At 35.9% G+C, this 21,191-nt stretch overlaps 1 protein-coding gene across 1 annotated transcript in view; it reads left to right on the top strand.

Annotated features, from left to right (window-relative positions):
- The window catches only part of LRP1B (low density lipoprotein receptor-related protein 1B), a 2,414,068-nt gene that overhangs the window by 2,194,865 nt on the left and 198,012 nt on the right, over positions 1-21,191 (top strand). Inside the window, exons 72-74 of the mRNA XM_006880809.1 lie at positions 10,049-10,171; positions 15,691-15,816; positions 17,196-17,333. Of these exons, the coding sequence (XP_006880871.1) occupies positions 10,049-10,171; positions 15,691-15,816; positions 17,196-17,333 (387 nt within the window). The remainder of the gene's footprint in view (positions 1-10,048; positions 10,172-15,690; positions 15,817-17,195; positions 17,334-21,191) is intronic.

Raw genomic sequence — 21,191 nt, 5'->3', positions numbered from 1 at the left:
GGCACATAACAACAACAACAGTTTTTCATCCACATTATTTAATTTAATTTGATAAATTAGGAACAGCCTATGGCTTACTATACTGAACACATTTATATTGTGTTTGATCTACAGATTGTAAATGACTTCTTGCCATTTGAGGTATCAGAATCATTAAAAATTGGTTTTTCTAGCCATTGCATTAGTCACTATTAGGGTAGAATGGTCTTCAGCTACCTTAACTGCAGACACATAATCTTGCAAATCGTCAACAGCTGTGGGACCAGTATAAGAGAGTGTTTTCCACACTGTAAAAAAAAAACAAAACAAAGCAAACAAACAAACAAAAAAAACAAAACAGCAACCGTGGTGGAGAGAAGGTAATGAGACAGAGGCACTGCTATGAAGAGGATGGAGAACTGTAACCAGGATAATCTTAGAGATATAGCCACAGTTAAAGAGTTTGCCTGTTGAACTGAAACCTGGAAAAGCTGACTTAAAGGATACATATTGTATAAAACCATTATTGTAGAATGAGTATAAGGATCCAGGAAGATAGAGAGGCTGAAAGCAGAAGGATGTGGATGTGCAGGGGGCAGGGGGCATTAATCATTGGGTTGCACAATCTAATGGGGGGGTTAGGGAAATGGAAAGAATTTGTTCAAATCTGTATTGGAATTTTGTAAAATTTCCCTCACGGCCCCCCCTCATCAAATTGTATAACCCAATCATGAATTCCCTTTCTCCCCTGTACATCAACATCCCTCTGCTTCTAGCCTCTTTCACCCCTCCTGGATCCTTATACTCATTCTACAATAATGGTTTTATACAATATTTATCCTTGTGGGAGTTAGTTCATTCAGCATAATGATCTCGAGTCCCTACCAAGTTAGGTAATAATTTACAAAGTTATTGCTCCTGTGTGTTGCATAGTATTCTATTGTGTGAAAGTACCATAATTTCTTAATCCATTCATTTGTGGTTGGACATTTGGGCTGTTTCCATGTTCTTGCGGTGGTGAATAATGCTGCTATGAACATTGGTGTAAAAATCTCAGTTTGTGCCTCAGTTCTTATATTCCAAGGGTATATTCCAAGCAGTGGAATATCTGGGTCATATGGAATTTCTATATTCAACTTTTTAAGGAAGCACCAAACAACCTTCCAGAATGATTGCACCGTTTTACAATCCCACGAACAATGTATAAGAGTTCCTTTATCACTACATCCTGTCCAACATCTATTACTTGCTGCCCTGTTAAACTTTGCCACTGTTACTGGAGTGAGATGGTAACTCATTGCAGTTTCTATTTGCATCTTTCATATTGCCTCCTAGCCTTTAATTTTAATGGCAGGAGAGTACTTCATTTCCTCTGAGGAGTAGGTGATGGGTTCAAACTGCAGTTATTATATTATTATATGCTGTTGAATCAAATATGACATAATTATTCTATGAACACTAGATCTGAATCAGTCCTATCTTGCAACCTTCATCATCTTGTCATACTTGCATTCATTGCTGTAGATAATGTGTCATTATATCTTACTTAGAGTCTTCCTCTCTTTTCTACATGATGTCCTTCTCCAAGAAATATACTTTTTTCTTAGCAACATTCTCGAAATATGTGAGATGAAGCTTTGCCATCCTTGTTTCTAAGGAACACTCTCGCTACACTTTCTTTAAGGAATATCTGTTATTTTGGCAGTCTTTGTGATATTTAGCAATCTTCTCCAGCACAATTCAAAGACATCAATTTTTTTTTCAGCCATCCTTATTCACTGTTTAGCTCTCAAACACATAACAAGTGATTGAAAAGATCAGGCCTGAATCAGGTACACCTTACTCTTTAAGCTGGCATATATAACCCTGATAACAACGACTAAGTTGAGAGGAATTGAATATTAGGTGAAAAATAGAAAACAAAATGTGCAACTGTTATCATTAAAAAATATTTTAATACAAAATTCCACATCAGAGTTGTTGCTGTCAGTATTGAAATTAAATTTCTGTGACTCTTGAGTAACAAATTACAGAGAGAAAAGAAAAACAAAAACCAATTATGGATAATTACTTTTTCATGGTTTTGAACTATGTAACTGCAAATAACAATAATCACTGAAATGCAATTAAGTTTCTTAATCTGTTGTGTAAAACAAGCAAACACAATATAGGAGTGGTCAAATCTGACTTCTATCTGCTTCATATAGGGGAAATCCTCCCATCAGTAAGATTCATAGTACAAACAAATAGAGATATGGTCAGATATGACACTCCCCAAGCTCCTGCACCTATCGGTGCTCCTGCATTGGATCAGAATTTACTCAAAGAAGGGAGTTTATTAGGAAAATAAGTGGAGGAGTGAGGGAGAAAAATGATATTGCATAGTGAACATTTAGATTTGCTGAACAGCAGCCCCAAGACAGATTAACATCAAAACACAATGCCTCAGTTAGTTCAGACAGCTTTTCAGTCAACAAAACAAGCTTCCATTCAGTTGCACAGAAAAACGGTCTTATGAATCATCAGCATCTTTGTCTCTTAAAAGTCACAAGTCAGTTCTTCATTCAAACATCCCAAAGCAAAACCTTTAACTTTGGCTCCACCTCCAGGGTTTTGTCAGGCCAGGCCACACCTTGCCACAGTTTCTTTGCATTTTCTCCACAGTCATTCCATAGTCTCACCATAGTCTTGCCACAATGTGGCCACAGTTGTTGATGATTTGCAGAACCATGTGTCCATAGTTGAGGTAGTTGGAGACCATGCCTCCAGTGGGGGCTAACACAATGGATAGAAAATTCATTTTTCGAAGTTCTAACACTACAGTTTCTATTACATTTTTTGGTGTTTATTTATTCCTGTTATTAAATTCAACTAAAGTTAAATAGCCCTCAGAACTGTAATAATGTCTACCAAGTAAGTGAAGGAAGGACAGGGTAATTGTTAGGATTTATTTAATTTTAATAATTAAATTTCATGAAAATAAGTTGCATAAGAGCAATACAAAATTGCAACATGAGGCTGCTTTCATACTGAAGCCAATTCTAACAGTTTGACATACAGACTACGGAAGGGTTAAGGAAATCCTTCTGCACTCATGTACAATGTATCAACTTCACTCTCCCTTACATACTATTTTTTTAGAGCTTTTTCTAAAGTTTAGATGAATCTTAACAAATTTTTTGTAAACGTTATATTCTAAAACACTCTAGATCTAAAATCAACATTTACAATTTTAAAGGGGAAACAAAGTAAAAGAAACAAACTTACTTTAGTTTATATTCACAAACATTATTCCTTATGACAAAGTTGGTGATAAAAACTGTAAACATTCTTTTTAGCTATTATAATCTCAAATAGTATTTAAGCTATTTATTGAAATTATAAAGAGCTTCTACATTTTGAAATATCTCTTAACCCAAATAAAATGAGAACTCCAGAGACTTTTGCAGGGATGATATACACGTCCAGATTTCTATGATACCGGTAGAAGTTCAGTTATAATTGAGGGAGATCTGGTGGCATACTGGCAAGTGGAGGTTCAATTATAATATATACATAAATTACTGCAGATTAATATTTTCTTTTCAATTTTTAAAGTATGTTTTCATTGTGCTGATTATGAACATGACTTGAAAAAAGGGAAATATTTCCCTGATCCTAAATCTTAAAATTAAATCTTCTTCTTGGTATTTTATATTTAAAGTATTCTTTCAAAAATCTACATTTTTCTTGTGAAAGTACATTCATCACATATCATTTATTTCCAGAAAAGTTATTTTGAGTTAGGTTCAAGGACAATGTGCTAGTCACATGATATATTTTCTTTAAATACAACTTTTTCTAGCACAATAGGAAAACTTTAGTAAATTATCACAAAACCTTTCCTTTAATAGTACAATCATAACTCCTTTAATATTTTTCTTTTTTAATAAAAATTGTGGCAAACCCAATGTTCTTTTTAAAAAATTATAAAATTATTAAAAGCAATTTACCAAACTTTGGAGAATTCATATTTCCCTATTGACAAGAGAAATGTAAATGAATGGTGTTTTTGGAAATGATCAGAGGATGCCAAAAACTCAAAAATTCTGCTTGCATTTTATCCATTGCAAAATGGAAAATGCAATGAAATTTATTTCTTTGGATTTTACTCTGAAAAAATGAATACTCTATATTCTATTTTATTTTTAACCCAAACAGTACTTTTATCACATACTGATATTGATACCTTTAATTTCTTTATTATTACTTTATACATATTGTCTTCTTTTATTGTTTTTAGACAGAGTTGTTAACTATAGCATAGTCTTATTATTTTATTTGTATTTTGATAAATGACATTACTTTAGAATTATGATCTTTTAGAGCTCAGCATTGTAAAGGTTCTAAAGAATGTGACCCCATGTCCTGCAGTGTCAGATGTCTCACTACCAGAAGTCTCACATTATGATCTTCATTTTTATAAACTCACCAAGGCTCTGATAGTGTGTTTTGGAGTAGTTTATACTCACAAATGACAATTTAATATACATCAATTCAGTTAAATGTTTGCACAGGAAATTTTCAGATTATTATAAATTCTTATTACCAAGGTCAAATTAGTACTCAGATATAGAAAACATTCTCTTAATTTTCACTTCCTTTATCCTCATTCCTCATTGAGCCCAGCCTGCTGGATAATCTGTTCTATATGTAGATTGAAAAGTTATGGATACAGGACACATCACTGGTTTACACCCTTCCCAATTTTGAACCATACAGTGTTCCTCTGCTCCGTTCTTATGGGTGTCTAATGGCTGGGCTCTATGAGGAGAAATGTGGCATCAGGATTGGAGGAAGAGTCATCAACAATCTACATTATGCAGATGACACAACTCTGCTTGCTGAAACTGATGAAGATTTGAAGCACTTTCTGAAGAAGGTCAAGAAATTCAGCCTTCAATATAGATTAAAGAATAAAGAAATTAAAGGTATCAAGAAGAAAAAAAAAGATTCTTACCACTGGGCTGATTGGCAGCATCCAGCATCATGATGGATGGTGAAGAGACTGAGATTGTAAACACCTTTGATTTGCTTGGTTCCACAGTCAATACTCTTGGCACCAGTAACCAGGCAAAAAAAAAAAAAAAAGACATATTGCATTCGGGAAAGTCAGCTGTCAGAGACCTCTCCAAAGTACTGAAGAACAAGGATGTCGTTCTGGGGACTAAGGTGCACCTGATACAGGCTATGTACTTTGTAATCACTTACTATGCATCAGAGAGCTGTACAGTGACTAGGGATGATCGAAAGAGAATTGATGCTGTGGTGTTGGAGTAGAGTATTGACTGTACCATGGACTGCTAGGAAAACAAACAGGTTTGTCCTAGAGAGGGTTAAACCAGGCTGCTCCTTGGAGGCAAGGATTCTGAAGCTTTGTCTGACATAGTTTAGACATGTTTTAAGAAGCGACCAGTCCTTGGAAAGAGACATCATGCTTGGGAGGGTGGAGGAACAGCACAAGAGAGGAAGACACTCAATTAAATGGATTGATTCAGCGACTGGGGTAATGGGAGCAGAACATGTCAGAAACAATAAGATTGGCACAGGGTTAAGCAGGGTTTAGGGCTGTTGTACATGGGATCACTATGAGTTACAGGTGAATTAATGGCACATAACAACAACACCAACAACAACATATCTTTACTGCATTAATAATATTAAATTATAAAGGTTGCCTTTCTTTTTCAATTCTTTCACTAAGCCACATCTATTTTTGTTTCTCTCAGTTAGTGATGTTCCATTTATGTCAAAACAATAATAGAAGCTTCGGCACTACATTAACAAAGTCACCTACATCCATTCTAATATTTGATCTCCTTTTCTCTTAAAATCAAATATTGTCTCAACTCCACTCTAGGACTATTTTTTTTTTTTTAATTTTCCTCTCTATCTCAACACTTTCACACTACTGGAGGTTTTTTGTAGCTCATGGTATTTTATATTTTTCTTAAACTTTACTTGCCTACTCGGCTAGTCTCAACATCATTTAAATATGTGCAGTAACTTCTTTTTCCTGTACAAAACCAACCAGGCAGGTTTCTTTATTCATATGACTACCTATATTTTTCCTCCTTTTCCTGCTTAAACATAAATGTTTTGACTCACTACCATTCCTTCTTTTTTATCATTTAATAACTAACTACAATCATCTCATGAAGCCACTCCAACCAACCTACTCTCTTGGCATCATTTGAATGTACTAAGTACTCATTTCTTATTATATTCATTATAATATATATGAATATTATTATATTCATTTTATTGTGTTTTCCCCAGCACAATATGTGATACTATATTTCCTGGTCTTCCACCAAACTCTCTAGATATTTCTTAACCTTAAATCTTCAACATTTTTTAATATTTTAAGCACATTTCTTTAATGTATATGGGCGCTGGTGAATATGGAAAAGAACATTAAATAAAAACAACCAACAAAAACATAGTACCTAACTACTCAATCACTGTAGTTTCTACTATAGAATCCTACATCTTAAAGCATTTAATAAACTTGTAGTAATATCTTGTATTTGACCATAACCTTAAATGTGGATTTGAAGCTCAACATCAAGAAAGCAAAGATTCTCACCAGTGGGCTGATTGGCAGCGTCATGATCGACTGTGAAGAGCTCGAGATTGTTAACAGCTTTAGTTTGTTTGACTCCACAATCAACACTTTTGGTACTAGCAGCCAGGAAATAAAAAGGCAAATTGAATTGTGGAAGTCCGCTGTCAGAGACCTTTCCAAAGTACTGAAGAGCAAGGATGTCTGTCTGGAGACCAAGGTGTGCCTGATACAGGCTATAATCTTTGCAATCACTTGCTATGGATTGGAAAGTTGAACAATGACTCGGGATTATAGAAAGAGAATTGATGCCTTTGAGCTGTGGTGTAGAAGAGTGTTGAATACATCATGTATTGCTAGGAGATGAAACAAGTTCATCTTAGAGAGGGCGAGACCAGATTGCTCCTTGGAGGCAAAAATTCTGAAGCTTCAGCTGACGTACTTTGGACATAATAGTCCTTGGAGAGGAACACCATGTTTGGGAGGGTGGAGGGACAGTGCAGGAGAGGAGGACCCTCGATGAATGAATTGATTCAGTGACTGGGATAACAGGGGTGGGTTTGTTGGAGACAGTAAGATTGGCACATCATAGAGCAGGGTTTAGAGCTGTTGTACGTACATGGGGTTCCTATGAGTCACAGGCATCTCAACAGCATATAACAACAACATACTGGACATAATTAGTAATTGTCTTTATTTTTTAAATTGTAATTTTGATGAAAGTTTATAGAAAGTTTGGTTTCATTCAATCATTGAATATTCCTATACTCTTTCTGGTTTCCTTTTTGTGTTAAAAGAGAAGACAGCAAAAGAAGAAAGAAAGCATTTTAAAAATTAGTGCTTTATAACACAATTTCTATGAGAATTAAAGTGAAACTGTGATATCTGTTTCTCTTATTATTATACAGTGAAATGCTTGTGTGTTACTGTGACAACACAAACATTTTCAGTGATCTTGTTAATCAATAGCTTGTCTAGTTTCCAGACTTTGCTCATTTTATAATTATAAAGACAAATAACGTTTCTTTACTGAACAAAGGTGACCCAATGAGTGTGGAAATTACAGAACAATCTCTCTACAATCACACAGAGCAAAATCCTGCTGAAGATTATCCAAAAATGACTGCAACAGTACATTGACAGAGAACTGCCAAAAGTACAGGCTGGGTTTCGAAAAGGTTGTTGCACTAGAGACATTATTGCCAGTGCCAGATGGATCTTGGCAGAAACAAGAGAGTAGAAGAGGAATGTTTATCTGTGTATTTCATTGACTGTTCAAAGACATATGACTATGTGGATCACAGCAAATTGTGGCTGACTTTGAGGAGAGTAAGAATTCCCGAACATTTGATTGTGCTCATATAAAACCTAGGCCGAGGAAGCAGTCTTTAGAACAGAGTAAGGAAACACTACATGGTTCAAAATCAAGAAAGGAGGGCATCAGGGATGAATCTTGTCTTCATACCTTTCTAATCTTTATGCAGAACACACCATTTAGGAGGCTGGGCTTTATGAGAAAGAATGTGGCATCAGATTAGAGGAAGCCCTGTGTTAGGCAGATGATGCAACCTCGCTTGCTCAAACTGGAGAGAACCTGAGCATTTGCTGCAGAAGGTCAAGTACTGTAGGTCTCCAGCATGGATTGAAGCTTAATATAAAGAAGACAAAGATTTTCACCCCTGGAACATTTGACAGCACCATGATAAATGGAGAAGAGATTGAGGTTGGTAACAATTACAGCTTCCTAGGCTCCACAATCAACATATTGGCACCAGCAGTCAGAAAATCAAAAGATGAATTGACTTTGGAAAATCTGATGTCAGGGACCTCTCCAGCATATTTAGAAGGAAAGATGCCATTCTAGTGACTAAGGTGCACCTTATCCAGGCCATGGTCTTCACAATTACTTGCTATGCACCAGATGGCTGGAAAATGACTAAGGATGACAGAAGAATTGATGCCTTTGAGCTGTGGTGCTGTGGTATATTTGAACATATCATGGACCACCAAGAGAAGAAACAGGTCTGTCTTGGAGAGGGTTAAACCAAGTTTCTCCCTGGAGGCTAGGTTTTTTGAAGCTGTCTCACATACTTTGGGCATGTGGCCAGGAGGCATGAGTCCTTGGAAAAGACATCATGCTTGGAAGGGTGCAGGAACAGCACAGAAGGGGACGAACCTGGATGAGATTGATTGATTCAGTAACTGGGGTAACAAGGGTAAGTGTGTCAGAGTCAGTGAGACGGACTCAGAATAGAGCAGGCCTCAGTGGTGGTGTACATTGGGTCACTATGAGTCTCAAGCTACTTGACAGTACACTATAACAACAACAACAAGAACAATAAAAGTGAATATTTTAGTACATTAATGTCTTCATGCTTATATTATAGTATAAATTTAAATATAATGTAGACTAGAAAAGAGCCATTTTATTTTAGTTTTTTGAGAAGATGAAATGTATAAAGGTAATACTAAAGTAGTTTCAAATGTGGTGATATTCATGAGACATACATATATATACATATATATCTGTCTATTATCTATCTATCTATCTATCTATCCTCTCCTGTGGAATTTAAAGCTGTGGAAACCAGATGGAGGGTTACCTATGAGTCACTTGTAATGAATTTACAACTGTGAAAATCCAGTGGTGGCTCAGGTTTGAATAAGTTCCAAACTTTTGGACAGTGAGAGAGAGAGAGAGAGAGAATTTGTGTGTATGTGTGGTGTCTGTGTGGTGTCTGTGTGTTTAATGAGGTTTTTTTGTGGCTTAGCAGTATGAAGCTATGCTGTAATCTAAAGGCACACAGTTCAAATCTATTAGGTGTCCCATGGATGAAGGATGGGCAGTCTCTTTCTATGCTATTAACTGCTCTGAACACTCCCACTGGAGTGTCAGCTATGGGTTGGTTTTGACTCAAAAAAACCAACACTGTATCTATCTCTATGTCTATCTCTGTCTATGACTATCTCTATTATCTATATCTCTGTAATAAATATATATATATATGCGTGTGTTTGTGTGTGTGTGTGTGGGGGTGTGGGTGTATGAATGTATTAGAGAGAAAGGAAAGAGAGTCTATATTGGACATTACTTGTTTTCAGTATTATACAGGAGTCCTTGAGTGGTATGAAATAAATATGCTCCGCTGTTAAACAAAAGGTTGACTGTTTGATTCCCTCACAAAGACACTTTTGATGCAAGGCTATTTGACTAATTTCCAAAAGCTCAGCCACTATGAACCTTGTAGAACACATTTCTACTCTTGCACACAGATGGTTTTTATGAATTGAAATCAGATGGACTATACTTTGTAGCATTATGCCAAAATAAATAACTAAATATTTTTAAAAAGAATAAAAGCCCACCCAACCTAGATACTGTGTATTGAGTTAGATCTATATTTGTCCTACTTACTGGCAACAATGATGTGTTTCTCTTTTTCTCTTTCTCCTTGTAAATTAAAGGTGGAAACATTTGTAGATCTGATGAGTTCCTTTGCAATAATTCCCTCTGCAAACTACATTTCTGGGTATGTGATGGAGAAGATGACTGTGGAGACAACTCTGATGAAGCCCCTGATATGTGTGGTATGACATTTTCATAGCTCTAGAGTATACTCCCTCTTCCTGATCTAATTCACTGACATAAATCCCTGATGTGGCAAATTTAACCACAAACAACATAGTAGCTTAGTGAGCAAGTTTATAACCATAGAAAATTGCTTTTGTTTTTATAATAGATGTAAACAGTATTTTTTAAAAAAATAGACTATAGCTTGTATTTGGAAGCAGGCATGGCATCCACTTCCTAAACAACATGCCTTCGGAAATCCTATGAACTTTGATAAATGTCTATAGTTATAGAAAGGCTTCAGGTCTTTTGATCATAGTGTCGCTATGAGTTGTGCTCGACTCGAAAGCAATCAACAGCATCAACGAACTTTGATAAATGTCTATAGTTATAGAAAGGCTTCAGGCCTTTTGATCATAGTGTCGCTATGAGTTGTGCTCGACTCGAAAGCAATCAACAGCATCAACAACATAATATCCTGTATGGGACCATTTATAATAGTCTGCCATTTAAATGGAACAAGGCATATAAAGAATTTCTGAAAGTCACCAAATCACATTTTATACTAACTAGGAGAGATTTGAACTTATGATTATGTGGGAAGTGAAAATAATAAGTATAATAATTCTGCAAGTCATCTATTATTAAGGGTACTGAAAGAGATGAATTATAAAAGTTTGCCAGAGAACTGAAATTAGCAGTGATTCAATGTTTAAACTTGAAAATCTTAATAACAAAGGTCATTCACTATCCAAATTCTTGTTACTCCCAACTGATGTTGGCTATAAATATCCTTATGTAACTATTATAAATGTACACATTTAAATTACCAAAATAAAAGATTTTTTGTTTTCACAGATATATTACTCATATTACCATTCTTTGTATCTAATTATAGAAAAAGTAATTTTACTTCTACTTCACAGAAAGATATTAGCATTGTATATCTATCTAAATAGCACATCAGGTGACTTGCAAAAGTGAACAGGCAAAAACATACTATGAGTGTTATACTTAAAATGTATTTTGTTGTTTGGTGCACTGAGATAAAGCAATATTCTAGATAGATGATGACTTTTAAAACTGACATTACAGGGAAAACAAAACTGAACACTCCACTATCAAAGAGGTAGTTTTCTTTTGAAGGTATTTAAAACCTGAAATATGTGAAGCCTGTGAAGCGTTTTTCCTGACAGAACAAGTGCTGAGAGATATAACTAAATTTTAATTCCTGTTCTTCTATGCCTTCTTTCAAAATGAGCTCCAGAGAATCACTGAATCATGAGATTACATTGTTTGTGGAGCAAACAATATTTATATATGTGTGAGTTTATCTGCCAAAATCAAGTAAAAAACTGCTATTTGAGGAAATTATCATTTTGATTGTTTGGGTATTTTCTATCATAAAGGTAATGAGTGGAACAGAGATTGTTTGGAAACTGTTCTAATTAGCCTGGTAAATTTATGGATTCAAACACCTAGGATCACTTCCTCATCCAGGATTGAGAGAGTTTGAAAGTATATGAAGTACAACATGAATTTCTGAATTTTTGCATTCTCCTTATTATCAATATCAACATTGAATCAAAATAATACGAGACAGGGCCTGTGCTAAGTAAACAAGTAAATATTAGATGATTGTGTTTGAATGCATTTGTTCATCTGTTCAAATACAGATTTCAAGTAGACTTTTTGAGTTTGATTTTAGAGCTTAAAGGATAAGTCTAGTCTCACTTACTCCCTCACTTATCCATTGCCGTGGAGTCATAATCAACTTGTAATATACCCTACAGCACATTTTCAGAGGCTGTATGTAGCACCAGAGGAGATTACGTATCATTCTCCCATGGAACAACTGGTGGGTATAAACCACCCACCTTTGATTTGGCAGCACAACTTTTTACCCACTAGATCACCAGAGCTCCCAAGATATGGTCTAGGAATGTAAACTTGTAATCAGCATAAAAGATGGTAATAGATACTGTGGAATTACAATTATGCTGGGATGGAGGTAAAGGAGAGATGAAGATTATAGAAGAGTCATGTACAACACCAACATCTTCAATATTGTCACTGGCAGAAGACTCTTAACATTGTAAAAGACAAAGTAGTATTGAAAAGAGAATGGAATGAGTCATGAGGAGAAAAGAAAAAGATGTAATTCTGAGCAGCTAGATAAATTACTTTTCCATAGAAATAAAGATACCTACTATTGTTTATAAAAGTGAAAAAAGATAAAGATGTTGATGGAAATAGTTATGTAACATTTGATAAAATGTTGAGGTTTTCCATATTTTTACTTCCACTTTTTGTGTATCAGAAAACAGATCATTCATTTCTAAAGTGTGAGGTGTTGGTGTTGTAAAAAAGTTTGAAAAAATACATATTTAAGTTATTACATAGAGTAGGTGAGTAGCATAACTATACATATTAGCGTTGAAAGGACATCAGCTTTTATTAAGCGTTTCTACTTGGTGATACTAGTTGACCTTTCAATGTAATAAACTATTTCTGGTTTCCTAGATACAGAGTTGAGATAATAGATGGCTCATTTTTTACATAGTTTTGGATTTTGTAAGACAGCTATAACAAGAGAGAGAGAGAACAGAAAATAAATGCTGGGTGGAACTGACTAAAGAGAAAATGGGCTGTGGGGCACAGAGCCATGAATATCTCTGAAAGGACCAGAAGGAGTAACAGTACAGCCTCTCATTGCCCCAGAGCAGAAAATAGATAATGAGCCTTAGTTCAGCACCACAGTGCCACTAGAGACAACACACTAACAGCAAGAGGTTTATTTATTAGTTGTTGACTCACAGACTCACAGTTGAGATACTGTGAATGGGGTTTATTAGGAAAGTAAGTTACAGAGTGAGTGAGGCATAGAATATCACCCAATACTAGTCAAGGTTTTAGCCAAACTTCCTTCAATTAGTCTAGGATCTGATTTCAGTTTAGTAATCAAATCCAAATTATCCAGCAAGTTTTGCCTCAGAGCAGTAGTAAGTCAGCTTCTCCTTTAAGATTTGGCAAGAACAGCAAAAACGTTTAACTTGTGGCCAGCACAAATACAAGAAGCCTCAGGTCACACCTTGCCACAGTTTATCCATGGCTATGCTACAGTCTCTCCACCACCGTCACCAGGATCTCGCTCTTAGCGGGTTCTTGCTCCTGTTTCCCTCAAGTCTTGCGACCACAACTGTTGCTCACCTCAAGTCTTAGTCCCACAGCTGTTGATAATTTTCAACATCATGCTGATTTGCAAGATCATATGCCTACAGTTAAGGTAGCTGAAGACCAAAGGGGACTGTAATAACTTAAATGGCTAAAAAATGCCAACATTTAGGCCAGCATCACAGGAATAAAATAAATCTTTAAGAGTTTAGGATATAGTAAGTTCTGCATAAATATAAATTGAAAAGTAAATGAAAATATGAAAAATGAAAAAAATAAAGTTATTGGTGAATAGAGACACAGTAGATATGTCAACTGACTATAGTTTAAGATGAAACTGAAGAAAAGTTACGTGGAGACTGGTGTTATTGAAAATTGCAGTTTTAGAGGTATTTCAGTTATTAATTTTGAAATGAATCCATTTGTGAAAACAATAAAATCAAGCTATTATCATGTTCATGTTCTTAGCTTATGATAGCTGATGTGAGAAAAGACATGCCTTGAAATCAGCTGTCTACAACTTTCTAGGATAATCAATGACCTTGAAGAAAAAGATACTGGATTTGAAAAACTCACCAAGCCAAGATGATAAGTTATAGTTGGTTTGCTAGTGAAGCTGTTGAAATAATATTTTTAGGATATCAGAGTTGATCGGGGTAAAGGGAAAATACTGTGAAGGAATGTGCTACAATCTTCAGTGGGTTGAGAGAGATGTTGCTTAACACATTGATATAATTCACTGAAAAAGAGGCCTAATCAAATACTTGACCTTAATTAGATTGATCTTTGGTTCTTGTTTTTTGTTTTAATAATAGAATATTTGAATTTGGTAATCAAATTCTTAAAGTGATAATAGGAAATCAGTAGTCTTTAAACAAAATATTTTAGTAAATTAAGAAAGAGAAGAACTAACTATGTTTGAAAAAAGAACTAGATTTCAAGTAACACAAGAAGGTAGAGACCAAAGGAATGAGACATATTTAAGAAGTGGCAAAAAAGTAGTATTGCTAGAATATCATGGCAAAGATGAAATGAGTCTGTGCTAGCAACATGGGTCAGATAATGGTTGGCCTGTTATGGAACTCATAGAAACTTGAGCTTTATTCTGGAGTGTATGAATAAATAGAAAACAGTATTCTTAGATTAATGTATACTACAGCAATTGGTCTTCTGGCATTGTAGAGGTTTTATAAAAGAGTGGGAATGACACTGGGACATTTGAGAGTCTACTGCAGCTGTTTCTTACAGTTACAATGGAGAATTGAGCTATTGTGAATTTATTTAACTTTTACAAAATAGAAAGGATTTGGCAGATTTTCGGACAACATTAGCAGAACTTAGTAACTAATTAAAACTGAAGGTAAAAGAGAGAAAAGAAGTTAGAACAAGTACTAGATTTCTGACCACAGCATGTTACTGACTAAATTATGGAAATAAAAAAGAAACTCGTAACTGAAGAGGAAGGTATTCACACAAAGATGATAAGAGTTCAACTATGAATTTAATGACTTTTAAATCCCCAAGATATTTTGTAATCAAATCAAGAGATGCTATAACTAGATAGATAATTTAAAGTCTTCAGGGTAAATTAAAATATCTAAATGAAGAACACATAAGTAAAAAAAATGAAACCAAGGACAGAAACTTGGAGAATTTCATATGTAAAATAAAGAGTAATTAAAGATGTTTCCTGTTTTAAGAATGGAAGTCTTTAGATTGGTTAGTGATGAAGTACAGGTATAAAATAACTTGGCATTTATTGTGTGTCCTTAGTATAATGCACACACTCCACCACATAAGCACATATACGTTTATGCACATAAACAGTAAATAACTTTTTTATGACTTCAAACATCTAACTGCACTATTTTTTTGTAGAGATAGATAAGAAGGAAGATAACTTTAGTGTTGCTGGGATATTTTTTTCCTACTAAATGGTCTCTTTTTAAAATTTTCGGCCTGTAACATATGCTCGCTCAACCTCTATTCTGTAGGAAATAGCTCTTCCAGATGGCTGAGCTTCCTGCCACATTGTGTAACTTGTAGGTATAAATTAATTTGGTACACCAAGTGAAGTCAGCTAAGATAAGGCATTTGGAAAAGAGAACAAGAAGTTTGACTCATTTTTCTTATTTCATCCAGCAATCTCAGCTGGGCACTCTTTTTTTAATGTGAATAACTATGATTTAAGGATTCTATTATCGTAGATTTTGCCCATTTCCACATGTAGTAAGTTTTCACAACAAAATATATATTTTTAATGTTATGCATCTGAAAACAAAGAGGGACATGGGAAGACAAAAGGACAGTTTTTTGTAAGTCATTGTTCCCAAAGGAAATACTGTGGTTTTTCTTTTTTCAGTCACATTTCTCTGCCCACCCACACGACCTCACAGATGCAGAAATAACAGAATATGCCTGCAGCTAGAGCAAGTGTGCAATGGAATTGATGATTGTGGGGACAACTCAGATGAAGATCACTGTGGTGGTAAATCAAAATAATTTGTAATCATTGATTCAGTTATAGAATAAGATAATGTAATTATTTTTTCCTCCCTCCCATGCAATTAACTGCCCCTAAAAACCTGCTGGGGGGTCAGCTATGGGTCAGTTCTGACTTGACGGTACACAACCACAACAACAATTATTTTAGATTATATACTTTAGCAACCATGTGGTATGTTTGAGTATATTTTGAAGGAAATTTAATCTTCTGACAGGATACTCAAAATAATTAGTTAATGTCTCATTTATGAAAATGACTATGTATAGATCTCGCCAGAGTCTCTATTAACGAGAACATAATACATAGATTAGAGAAAGGATACAGAGCTGTACTATTGCTATTATCTGCTGACCAGTCAGAACTCACTCATAACTGACCTTCCAGGAGGTATGCAGAGACTATAAAATGCACAGGAGGAAATTATCTACCTTTTCTCCATGGAAAAGTGGATGGATTTCAACCATGTGACAGCAAGTTGGCAGTGTCATTTCTCAAGTAGACCACCAGAGCTCCCTGGTTTAAAATTAATCCTGTTACTTTGATGAGTCTGAGGAAAGTTGGTTTAAATAATACCTTTGTAATAACCACATTAATATCTGATTTTTTTTTAAAAAAAGAGCATTGTTTGTATAAGGTAAATGTGCAATGCTTTTCTAGAATAAAAGTAAATCTGATTGTTGTTGTTGTTGTTATGTGCCTTTGAGTTACTTGTGACTCATAACGACCATATGTACAACAGCCCTAAACTCTTTTCTGTCCTGTGCCAATCACACTCTCTCTGACACACCCATCCCGATTACCCCAGTCACTGAATCATTCCACCTCATAGAGGGCCTTCCCCTCCTGCGATGTCCCTCCACCCTCCCAAGCATGATGTCCTTCTCCAAGGACTGATCTCTCCTTACAACATGTTCAAAGTACTGAAGAGCAGTGGTGTCTTTCTGGAGACTAAGGTGTGTCTGATACAGGCATGGTCTTTGCAATCACTTGTTATGCATCAGAGAGTTGGACAATGACCAAGGAGGATACGAAGGAGAACTGATGCTTTGGAGCTGTGGTGCTGGAGAAGAGTAATGAGGGTACCATAGACTGCTAGGAAAACAAACAGATTCATCCTGGAAAGGGTTAAACCGGCTGGCTCCTCAGAGGCAAGGATTCTGAGGCTCTGTCTAACATACTTTGGAACTTTGGACTAAATCTGATTACAATACACATTTGTCTGCAAGGGCTTGAAATAAAAGATTGTGGACTGTGTTATTCACATTTTGTAAGCTATTTTGGAAATGTTGAGCAAGTTAGATGATCAATAAATTCCTCTTGATTTTTTTAATGAATAATCATTTTTTCTTCTTGTTCTTTAGATAAGCTGACTTATAAAGCCAGACCTTGCAGAAAGGATGAATTTGCTTGCACCAATAAAAAATGTATCCCCATGAGCCTCCAGTGTGACCGACTTGATGACTGTGGAGATGGCTCAGATGAACAAGGCTGCAAAGGAAGTGAGTTTATTTTTTATTTAACAAAGTTCAATAAAGAAGGAACAGCTGTAAGCAGAAACTAGTTTTTGGAACGGGGAATGTGAGAAGCAGGAATGTAGGAAAACTGGACATTGTTAAGAAAGAAATGAACACATAAATATTGACATACTAGTATTGGCGAAATGAGATGGCTTAGCATGGGACATTTTGAATCTGATGATTATATGATTTACTATGCCAAGGATGAAAAGGTGAGGAAGAATAGTGCTGTTTTCATAATTTAAAAAGTCATTTCTAGATGCATCCTGGAATATAATGTGGTGAGTGACAGGATAATATCCATATGCACACAAGGAAGTCCAGTAAATACCGCTATAATTCAAATATATGCACTGACAACTAGAGCCAAAGAGGAGGAAATAAAAGATTTCTACCAACTTTTGCAGTCAGAAGTTGATCAAACATGCAATCAAGATGCATTGATGATGATGATGATGATGATGATGATGATGATGATAATAATAATAATAATAATAATAATAACGGGAGATTGGAATGTAAAAGTTGGGAACAGGGAAGAAGGATCAGTAGCTGTAAAATACAGGCTCAGTGAGAAGAGTGAGGCTGGAGATAGAATGATAGAGTTCTGCACATTCAATGACTTATTCATTGCAGATTCCTTCTATAAGAAACAAATGCAGGCTATACACATGAATGCAGGCTATACACATGGATCTCACCTGATCGCATGCATAGAAATCAAATAGATTACATTTGTGGAAAGACTTGTTGGAAAAGCACAATATCAGCAGTGAAAACCAGGCCGATTGCTGATTGTGGGACAGACCACCAACTACTCATATGCCAGTTCAAGCTGAAGTTGAGGAAAATTACATCAAGTCCATGGGAACCAAAATTTGATCTTAAGTCTATCCCACACGAATTTCAAAACCATCTCAGGAACAGGTTTGAGGCCTTGAGCACCAATGAGAGTAGGCCAAACGAGCTCTGGGAGGATATCAAGAAAATCGTCCATGAAGAATGCAAAAGATCATTACAAAGGCTGAAGAAGAAGGAAAGACCAAGATGGATGTCAGAGGAGACTCTGAAAATTGCATTAGAGCACAGAGAGGCCAAAGCTAAAGGAAGAAACCAAGAAATCAAAGAGCTAAACAGAAAATTTCAAAAAGCAGCCAGGGACGACAAAGCAAGATACTATAACGAAATGTGAAGAGAGCTGGAGTCAGAAAATCAAAAGGGCCGAACTCACTCAGTGTTTCTTAAACTGAAGGAGCTGAAAAACAAATTCAAGCCATGGGTGGCAATAATTAAGGATACTTTGGGTAAAATGTTAAAAGATCCAGGATCAAGAGAAGATGGAAGGAATACACAGAGTCACTGTATCAGAAGGAATTGGCTGACACAGAAGAATTTCATGAAATGACATATGAGTAAGAGCCTATGGTAATGAAGGAGGAAGTTCAAATTGCTCTGAAGGAATTGGCAAAAAATAAGGCTCCAGGAGTTGACGGCATACAATTGAAATATTTCAACAAACAGACACGGCCCTGGATGTGCTCACTAAGTTGTGCCAAGAAATCTGGATAACAGCCAGCTGGCCAACTGACTGGCAAAGATAGATATTTGTTCCCATTCCAAAGAAAGGCGACCCAACAGAGTGCAGAAATTACCGAACAGTATCATTAATATCACATGCAAGCAAGATTCTGCTGAAAATTATCCAAAAACGTTTAGAACATTATGTCAACAGAGAACTGCCAGATGTGCAGGCTACATTTAGAAGAGGTTGTGGTACTAGGGATAGTATAGCTAATGTTAGAGGGATCTTGGAAGAAAGCAGAGAATGCCAGAAGAATGTCTATCTGTGCTTCATCGACTATGCAAAGGCTTTTGACTGTATGGACCACAACAAGCTGTGGCTGACTCTGAGAAGAATGAAAATCCCAGAACATTTGATTGTGCTAACGGCAAACCTATACTTGGACCAAGAGGCAGTCATCAGAACAGAGCAAGGAGACACTACATGGTTCAAAATCATGAATGTCGTCTGTCAGGGATGTGTTCTGTCTCCATACCTTTTCAATCTGTATGAAGAACAGATCATCCGAGACGCTGGGTTGTACGAAGAGGAATATGGCATCAGGATTCGTGGAAGAATCATCAACAACCTGCGTTATGCAGATGATACAACCCTACTTGCTGAAACTGAGGAGGACCTGAAGCGCTTTCTTCAGAAGGTCAAGGACTGCAGCCTCCTATATGGATTGAAGCTCAGCATCAAGAAAACAGATTCTCACAACGGGGCCAATTGGCAGCATCAGTATAAATGGTGAAGAGATTGAGATAGTTAACAGTTTCAGTTTGCTTGGCTCCACAATCAACACTCTTGGTAACAGCAGCCAGGAAATCAAGAGATGAATTGCATTGGGAAAGTCAGCTGTGAGGGACCTCTCAAGAGTACTGAAGAGCAATTCAGCTGGAGACTAAGATGTGCCTTATACGAGCTATAGTCTTCGCAATTACATACTTTGCATCAGAGAGTTGGACAGTGAATAGGGTTGATAGAAAGATAATTGATCCCTTTGAGTTGTGGTGCTGGAGAAGATTGTTGAATATACTATGGACTGCTAAGAGAACAAACAAGTTTGTCCTGGAGAAGGTGAAGCTGGGATGTTCCTTGGAGTCAAGGATTCTGAAGCTTCGTCTGACATACTTTGGGCATGGTCCTTGGCGGGACTGGTCCTTGGAGAGGGACATCATTTTGACAGAGTGGAGGGGTGGCGAAGGAGAGGAAGACCTTCAATGAGATAGATCGATTCTGTCACTGGAGAGGTGGGAATAAGTACGTTTGAGATGGCTAGGTTGGCACAGGATAGAATAGCGTTTAGAGCTCTTGTACATAGGGTCGCTATGCGTCGCAAATGACTCCATGGCACATAACAAGAACAACAACAAAGTTCAATAAGATGAAACTCTATTTCTTGCTTATATGACTGAACTTTTTGTGTGAAGCAATGGCTCTTTAAAACTTGCTTAAGCAATGCCCTTAGTTAGTGTTGTTTTAAGCCTTTGAGTATCAATCTTAGAATATAACTTAATTTCAGAGAAGACAAGGAAGAAAGCTTTATTTTCTGACTAAAATCCTTATTAGAAGGAGTGTAATGATCTAATAGCTAAGAGCTAGACTGCTAAACAAAGGTTAGTAGTTCAAATCTACCAGATACTCCATAGATGAGTGACATAGAAGTTGATTTCTGTATATATTCACAACCTGGGAAAATTTATGAGACGACTCTAGATAGTTCTACTTAAGTAGGGTTGCTATGAGTCAGAATAAACTCCTTAGCAACATTTTGTTTTGATCCTTGTCAAAATTAAAACTTAAAAACTCAGTATCTACTTAGTGATTGGTAACAGCAAATTGCATCTATGTCCCTTTTTATTTTATTTTATGCATATTTTTATAGCTCTGAAATATACAGAGGATGATTGGTTGAATGATAGTGAAAGGCTCAGTAAATTATCCAGTCTTCAAAATTTAATCCATTTTTAATTAGTCTTAAAGAGGATATAATGATTTTTGTTAGAGTATTATAATATTTGATGAATTATTAGTTTCTCATTATTTGCTAGTGTCAAGTCAGTTACAACTCTACTGAGTTTCTGAGGCTAGACTCAACCAGTGAATTCAAACCAATGGAGATAAGTAGCCTTTGAGTTAGCAGAATGAGATATCAAAACCCTTGAAAATAAAATTTTCTAGCCATTTCATTAGTTGCTGTTGAGAGGGAATAATCTCCAGCTACATTTATACAGCTATACTGTGGAAATATTGTCTTGCAAATCATCAGTGTCTGT

Source organism: Elephantulus edwardii, unplaced genomic scaffold, assembly GCF_000299155.1.
Source record: "Elephantulus edwardii isolate Elephantulus edwardi_28Jun2011 unplaced genomic scaffold, EleEdw1.0 scaffold00010, whole genome shotgun sequence".
Classification (NCBI taxonomy): domain Eukaryota; kingdom Metazoa; phylum Chordata; class Mammalia; order Macroscelidea; family Macroscelididae; genus Elephantulus; species Elephantulus edwardii.
This window is presented reverse-complemented; position numbering and strand designations above follow the sequence as displayed.